Source organism: Oculina patagonica, chromosome 4 (assembly GCF_052425735.1).
Source record: "Oculina patagonica isolate OP01 chromosome 4, crgOcupat, whole genome shotgun sequence".
In the NCBI taxonomy this organism is placed as follows: domain Eukaryota; kingdom Metazoa; phylum Cnidaria; class Anthozoa; order Scleractinia; family Oculinidae; genus Oculina; species Oculina patagonica.
In genome coordinates this window covers 9,959,856-9,967,984 of record NC_135761.1, presented here as the reverse complement: position 1 = coordinate 9,967,984, position 8,129 = coordinate 9,959,856, and the positions used below count along the sequence as shown (strand labels likewise).

At 39.7% G+C, this 8,129-nt stretch overlaps 1 protein-coding gene across 1 annotated transcript; it reads left to right on the top strand.

Moving 5' to 3' along the window:
* Positions 1 to 1,409: 1,409 nt before the first annotated feature.
* LOC144649493 (adenosylhomocysteinase B-like) lies at positions 1,410 to 7,347 on the top strand. Its single transcript, XM_078508998.1, has 7 exons — positions 1,410 to 1,550; positions 2,469 to 2,659; positions 3,568 to 3,796; positions 4,507 to 4,827; positions 5,639 to 5,841; positions 6,247 to 6,441; positions 7,041 to 7,347. The coding sequence occupies exons 1-7, from the start codon at positions 1,517 to 1,519 to the stop codon at positions 7,170 to 7,172; spliced, it is 1,305 nt and encodes a 434-aa protein (XP_078365124.1). The 5' UTR covers positions 1,410 to 1,516; the 3' UTR covers positions 7,173 to 7,347.
* The last annotated feature ends 782 nt before the right edge of the window (positions 7,348 to 8,129 follow it).

Genomic DNA, 8,129 nt, shown 5'->3' with positions numbered 1-8,129 from the left:
TAGCGATTATTCAAATAAAGCTGAAGTACCCGACTGCTTTTCCATATACCGGTATACATTATAGAATCGAACGAGAAAAAAAAAAGGCATCGCGCGGGAGAAATGGCTCCTGGGACCGCGTGAATCGTATCCCGTCCAATGTAGACGTTCTTTTGGCTCGTCACTCAAAATTCAACGCTGTGAACTTTGAATAGACGTTTCGACAGCACTACCGAAACGTATAAGGTTTGTTCAAAGTTTCACAGCCTTACATTTTACTGTTCGTTTGTTTTTTTTATGTTAATGTAACGCAATATTTCCACCCCATTGCGTTAAAGAAAGTCTGCGGGTACGCGAAAACTCGGGAAAAGTACTCGAATCCTCGGCGAAACTTTGCCTAGTTCCCAGTTCTCGCGCGGGCATTTCTCACTCTCTTTACAGTACGACCCCAATTTCTCGAAACTGGCTCCCGATAACTCGAACGAATTTTCGCTTCCCTTGGAATTTTGAGAAATGAGGATTCAACTTTACTTGCTACTCGCATTTATTGCCCGCTTGAAAGGAAATATTCACCCCATTTACTGAATCGTATCCCTTTACCCCTCCCCTGTCAAAATACATTCTTTGATTTCGCACTGAGCAGACCCCAGGACCCTGGTAAAGGCCGCACGTGATCAGCTGCCGGTATTTCCCAATGCCAAGGAGAGAGGAGTTTTACCTCTACTCCCCAGCCGAAAAAAAAGGGGTTGTAAATGTCCATAATAATTTAAATGTTTTTATTTGATGAATAAAAGCCAAAACTTCGTAGCCATGGCCGACCGTCGGCCGCCGCCAGTATTTGTAACGCAACACAAATAATCACATCACGCAATATTCCGTAACCCTCGTGGCTAGTTACCAGTCAGGTTTTTCGAGTTAGCAAAAACTTGCTGAACCCTGACTCCGATCAGACATACGTCTACATATTCTTTTGATATGCATTCAATATTTAATAGCGGTCACTAACATAAATCTCAAGGCAGAATTTCGCCTTAGCACATGGACTTTCGTCTGGTTTATGCCACATGAGATGTCAAACCCGACCTGATTTCACGTGACAGTTATTTTCCACCGACGAGTTCTCGTTTGAGGTCCAGTTATTTCCCCATGAAACAATTTCATGATTTCGACCAGTATTGAAGCACTTTCGTAGCTTCTTTACAAGAAATCGCTCGACTACAGAGTCTAAAACCCATTTATCAATACTGTTATCCAAGCCTTTTTCTCTCAAAGCGAAAAACCTTGTAATAAGATTCGTAGAAACCGGTAATTTCGACATTTGTTTTCCTCCCGCCTCCTTGCGGCTTTTGTAATATTTTACAAACACCCCCCGTTCATAGGCAGCTATTGACCAATCACATTCAAGCATTCCTAATATGGCGGTCACAGGGTATAAAACCATGCTTCTGTAAAAATTCGTCCTCTTTTTTTCTCCACATCGGTAGAAATTCTTACTCTTTTTAGCGGTAGTGATATCCTCGTCTAAATCAAGTTCAATATGCAGAACGGTGGAAAGCTCCCATACAAAGTCGGTAAGTTTAAAAGCGATCGAAAGTACTCCACGTGTAACCACATTCCCGCGAAGTGTAGCGTAATGCAACGATCGTCGAACGATCATGGCGTCATTGTGAAATATTCAGCTTTATGTTGGAGATCGCTTTTGTAAGCTTGTACAATCTATATTGTACAGCATGTAGTATGAGAAATACGTATTGTCCGCTCTGGGTTGATTTATTTATGGGTAGAAATGGGATAGTTCACATAAATAAGCTTACCTCTTTCCTTGCGAAGATCCACGCTGTTGACTGATCATGTGAGAAAGCTTTCGCAAAAGCAGATTGTCTTCCGGCCTCCATGCTTTTGTGTTGTATATAGCAGAGATATGACTAATATCTTTATCGTAAATCGCTAAAATGGCAGGCGTTTTAGTGGGCGCTTTTGGCTATCGATTTGCCCTACTGTCAAGGAGCATGCTGGTTACGCAATAAGTGTAAGAGGCGTTACCACAGATCACACAGGCGATTGGAACAAGTCTAACAAGAAATTTTAGACAATTCTTAAATTATCGTTTAAACGAAAGATAAATCCTTTTTATACCAGATCGTGTGTATTAACTTGAATTTTAGAAAACGCTTGCTAAACAAGCACTGTAAGCTTTTACGAATGGTTTGGGTGTTTGAACCCCACACTGTTTGTTGGAGCATGTTGAAAGCAGTAGGCCATAATAGAGTAAAACAGAGATCTTAAGAATTATATCAGCAATTGCCAATAGAGAGAAATAAAACAATAAAATAAACTCGGAAATTATTATTTTGGTTCAATGTCATTTATTACTTTATTTTGCAAACTACCAGCTGCATAATTTTCACAAAAGCCCATCCAGGTACACACTAGCAATGTCCCATCCTATACTTAAATATTAAAGAAAGTTATGCCTTTGTCCTTGTTAGCTGACATCAGCCTTGCTGACTGGGGTCGTAAGGAAATCATCATGGCCGAGAATGAAATGCCTGGTTTGATGGAAATGAGGAAGCGTTATGGCCCCGACAAGCCCCTGAAGGGAGCCAAAATTGCAGGATGTCTGCACATGACAATCCAGACAGCTGTTCTCATTGAGACTTTGACTGAACTGGGTGCTGAGGTAAGCGTTAAGTTTGTTGTGAATGTATAAAATCAGGACATATAACTTAACAAATTGAGCTAGATGTTAAACTTGTTAAGTTGATTCAGCTCTGCCATCATTGTAAAAACTTTCTAGTGACAGCCGTCATAGGGATCTATCCTCATTTAAGATGGTCACAACTGTTTTTCATGGGTAGCCCAGGGATTTCAAAACGTTTTGAAGTAGTCATCAGCAACTGGAAGAGTAGGCCACTGTGCTACCTAGCTTATGTCACACAAGCTGACTGCTATGGCCAAAGTAACCAGTTTGTGAGACATAAGCTTAAGCTAGTCACGGCTGCCACTCTTCCAGTTGCTGGTGCCTGTTTCGAAAATTTTGAAAACCCTGGGTCCCCATGAAGTTAACACCAGTGAACATCATAAAGGAGGATAGATGTCAAAGTGCAGCTACCAATAGAGATGTCTTTAAGATGCACTGAAACAGACTAAGAAACTTTAACTCAGCTTAATTTATCAAGTTATACTCCATATCCATCCTAGCCTTCTGCAGCCTAGGATGCTTGTTAACAGTTTCATTGCTCTAATATAGCAAATTAAAATGGATTTTTATTTTTTGGTTTCCTACTATATAAATATAAATTTTGGCTGTTCAAAGATCTTTCAAATCTGTGAAAAAGCCCCTGTAAAGGAGCCCTGTCACAGTACTTAAAATTCTTTTTCCTGATAACTTCCAAATTAAAGGAAATCTCAAAGTAATAGTTTTCTAATGTAGAAAAATGCCAACAAAGTAGCAAAAACTCGAAAATAACCCAGGATGCTTTCGACTGACAAAGATTAAGACGGTTTACAAAGGATGGACTTCAAAAACTAAGCCAAATTTCCAAGATTCGTTGTCTCCTTTAAGACCTTTTTTCTTTCCTTTCACAGGTTCAGTGGTCATCATGCAACATCTTCTCTACCCAAGACCATGCTGCTGCTGCTATTGCCAAGACAGGTGTTCCAGTGTACGCCTGGAAAGGAGAGACTGACGAGGAATACATCTGGTGTATTGATCAGACCTTGGTCTTCCCTGATGGACAGCCTCTCAACATGATCCTTGACGATGGTGGTGACCTGACCAACCTTGTTCATGAGAAATACCCACAGTACTTGAAAGGTTTGTGAAGTTTACTTTTGGCACTAGACTATGCATGCCAACTTCTTGAGAGGGGGGGGGGGCTGCAAATGCCAGAGCAAATTATGTTCTTATTTATGTTACTCTTAGGCAAACTTATAACCTTCAATATAGTCCTTCTCATAAAAGATAAATTCTTGTAACAAGATGTTCAAACTCTGATGGCCATCAGCTTCACAACTTAAAATACAAAAACTTAGCGGGGTTCATTTATGATCAATAGTACAGTAATCCTTGTAGGCTCAATGTGTTTCCTGTGTTTTAGTTACCTATCAAATTGCTCATTACAATAATGGGCAGATTAAATCAGCCCTGGCACATCCAGGAGTATATTCTCAGGCTCGTCCAGGGCTTTATACCTGATACAGTAAATGGTATCTGCTCGCTTGGGCAAGAGTAGTTCTAGAAAAGAACTGTTAAATCAATTTGGTGAAACAATACTTTCAATAGGCACCAACAAGTGCTGAAATGTGTACTTTACTCTACTTCGCCCAGAGAAGTTGGCTACCTTATTCCCTAAAATGAAGAATTAAAAAAGTTACAGTTACCCTACTTAAACCAGCTGCCAACTTTAAATTTCGTTGAAACCCCTGGTGATAAAAAAATTCTCAAGATTCCTTTAAATGTGGTACTGCAACCTTAAACGTAATTACATAATCAGTGAATTTTTATAATTAACTGTCTTGTTTCAGGTATCAAGGGTCTTTCAGAGGAGACCACAACTGGTGTTCACAACTTGTACAAAATGATGGAGAAGGATCAACTGAAGGTTCCCGCCATCAATGTCAACGACTCTGTCACCAAGAGCAAATTTGACAATCTGTATGGAATTCGTGAATCTCTTGTTGATGGTCTCAAGAGAGCGACAGACATCATGCTTGCTGGCAAAGTCTGTGTTGTTGCTGGATACGGTGATGTCGGCAAGGGATCAGTGCAGTCTCTCAGAGGCTTTGGTGCTCGTGTTCTGGTCACAGAAATCGATCCCATCAATGCTCTGCAAGCTGCCATGGAAGGTAAAGTTGTTTGTGATTTTTATTGCTCCTTACAGGAATTTTAACACCCGCCAATCATTGACTATTGTCACAGTGGTTAATTCCCACTCTTGTTTATTCTGTAATTTCAGATTTCGTATGTTGCTTTTGGTGAAAGAGGTCTAGATTTTAATGCTGACCAAATGCTAGCCAAAATCATTGATGTTAAAGCTGCATTGAAGCCCAACCCACACAAATAAAAAAAAAAAATTGAAAATGGTACTTTCTCCCTGAAAAGGGATTAAATTTTTTCTGTCCACTTTAATCAATATAAATTGGAAAACACATTTGGGATTCAATACACACTAGAATGGTCCCAGAAATGCTTAAATACAGGATAGAGCATGCACACATTACTTGAGTCTACACTTTGTTACGTTGGCATTTTCAGGAAGTTTGTTTACGTTATTCAACCTTTCAAACACTATTGTCATTTCCAAATTCTTTCTCTCTGGAGATGTTCCATTTTTGGAGGCTAAAAATTTCATTGTTTAATTCCAAAAGATATCCATACCTCCCCCACAATAAAGGGATTTTTATAAGAACCCCCCACACTCCTGGAAATTCAAATAAAACTCCATACAGTTGTAAATTTTTTTTATCTTTGAGAACCTCTGTCCTGCCAGGAAATTTCTATCCCTTCTGTGGGGGTGGGGGGGAGTATGGATATTTTCTGGAACCACACATTTAAGTGTGAATAAATGAACAAACCATGATAAAAGGTGCACTAAAAATTTATCTAGATTAGCGTGGCCCGAGAATGGAGACTCATTTTGGATGTTTTTATTGACAGGATATGAAGTCGTCACCATGGAGGAAGCTGCCTCTCAGGGACAGATCTTTGTCACGTCAACAGGATGCAGTGGAATCATCGCCGAGGAGCACTTCATGCAGATGAAGGATGATGCCATCATCTGCAACGTTGGCCATTTCGATTGTGAAATTGATGTTGCATGGCTTAATACTAAATGCAAAAAAGACAACATTAAACCACAGGTGATTGCAACCTTTTCCTGTTTTCTTTTGAATATTTCTGCGAGATACATCGTGTACTTGGAGAAATACACCAACCACTATAGTTTACATGTACAAGCAGTTCCCTTTTTTTCTCTCTAAGGACCATTTTTCCATTCACACTCTTTTATAAACCCATGCTCAACGGACTAAAAAGGGGCCCGGAGATTGCTCATAATCCAAGACCACAATTTTTAGCTTATCCATCAAAGCTCATGAATTACCATAAATTTTTACCAACAAGATGAACTTAATCATAATCAGTTGCTTGTCTGATAAGCCACAGGTAGTGTTGGAATGACTCGGAGGAGTGAAGTTAACCTTTAATGTAAGAATGCTCTCTGTACTAAAGATTATTAAATAAAATTTACCTTCTTCACTTGTTAGGTTGACCGCTATACCCTCCCCAATGGCCGACATGTCATTTTGCTTGCTGAGGGCCGTCTGGTGAACCTTGGCTGTGCTATGGGACATCCATCATTCGTCATGAGCAATTCTTTCACCAACCAAGTCTTGGCTCAAATTGAACTTTGGACAAAAACAAAAGAATACCCCATTGGTGTATACATGCTGCCCAAAAAGGTAAGGGAAAAATGGAATGTATTCTGCTCGGTATAGATTAAAGAGTGTCTATTATACCCTGGCAGTTTGAGTGGATTTTGGGTGTTGGTCTGTGGGCGCATTTTTTATTATCCTGTCAAAAAAATTTATGGCGGCCTTGATTTCAGGAGAAAATAAAAGAAATTTGTGGTCCAGGAAGAAAGAAAACATGGTGATCTGCGGACTGGTACATAACGCCTTTTTAGGGTCATTCCATTTCACCAGATTTCAAACAGATAAAATTTTCTTGATTGACTCTGCAACAAGCCAAAAGAATCCCAGTGTTGGATGTTTTTCCCCCAATAATTAAAACATTTCACAGGGATGTCGCTAAGGGCCGGCTGCCGGCTAATTTCACCGGCTGAAAGAGAACTTAAATCCAGCTGAAATTTCACATGAAAACAGAGACCAAGGTAAACTTTTAGATCTGCCTAAGCCAGAAACGCCAGCTGGGTTTGTTGATGAGCCGGCTCAGTGTTTTCTTAGCTACATCCCTGATTTCAGGAATGCTAGGAAAGTCTTTTCTGTATCTACTACTTTGTATTTTTTAACTGTCTAAAAATTTCTTTTGTCCTTTTTAGCTTGACGAGGAAGTTGCCAGGCTTCATCTGAGCCATCTAGGAGTAAAGATGACCAAGCTTACAGGCAAGCAGGCAGGATACCTTGGAATCCCCGCAGAAGGACCTTACAAACCATCTCACTACCGCTACTAAACACTTGGCTAGGGACAAAAATCGCTATAATACATGTGCATGTGGATTATAACTAAACAGACTTCCGCAAATGAACTTGCATACATGTGGAGACAAACGTTTATGTCAAGCACTGCTGTGAAGTGCTATTTATTATAATTATAGTTTTTGCTAAATAAACATATAACCATACCAATTTAGTCTACTTTTACTGTCTCCTGGAAACAAAAAAATACATCCGATTATAAGCCCCCCCGGATATAAGCCCCCCTCTACCGGTCGACAGTACTAAATAGGGCTAAATGTTGCTTTATTATGCGTTTTTAACTAAAAAACGTATTTCCATCAACACTCCCGTGGCTCGTTTCGAAACGTTTTTTTCATTCCGCTTACAAGCCCTCCCGGATATAAGCCCCTCCGCTTATAAGCCCACCGAAAACCCCTTACGAAGTTGTATAAGCCCAGGGCTTATAACCGGAATTGTACGGTATGAACTGTTTAATAATTGTTTATTAATTAATATTACGTACTGTTTCAGTTTTTGAATGTTTGTGTCTAAATTTTCTTATGGACTTTACATACAAATATGTGGAAAACTTACAAAAGACTAGTATTGGAAGTGAGGAACTCATCCTTCTTTGTTGTGCTAAGAACCGGAAATAGACGTACCGTAATGATTCAATTTAGCGCCCGGGGCGCTTATTTACTTTTGGCACCTCAAGGGAGGGCGCTTATTCGAGACAGGGCGCTTATTCGGGACAGGGCGCTTATTTAATTTTTTGAGAAACAACCAAATGTATCTTATAATAACAGGAACTGTAACAGTTAGAAATTGTTAAAAGTTCAGTTACTTTTAAAATAATTCTTCATTTTAACAGTAAATATATACATGAACTGTACGGTGAACGGTCAGGAGTTTATCTAGTTGACGTCAGTGACTTCAGTAGGGCCAGTTATCCACAATAGGGGCACTTATTA

Bases quoted from the DNA above. Each gene is read 5' to 3' on its own strand.
- LOC144649493 (XM_078508998.1), top strand. From the start codon at position 1,517: ATGCAGAACGGTGGAAAGCTCCCATACAAAGTCG. The intron at 2,660-3,567 runs GTAAGCGTTAAG...TTCCTTTCACAG, and splicing joins TGACTGAACTGGGTGCTGAG to GTTCAGTGGTCATCATGCAA. The intron at 3,797-4,506 runs GTTTGTGAAGTT...GTCTTGTTTCAG, and splicing joins ATACCCACAGTACTTGAAAG to GTATCAAGGGTCTTTCAGAG.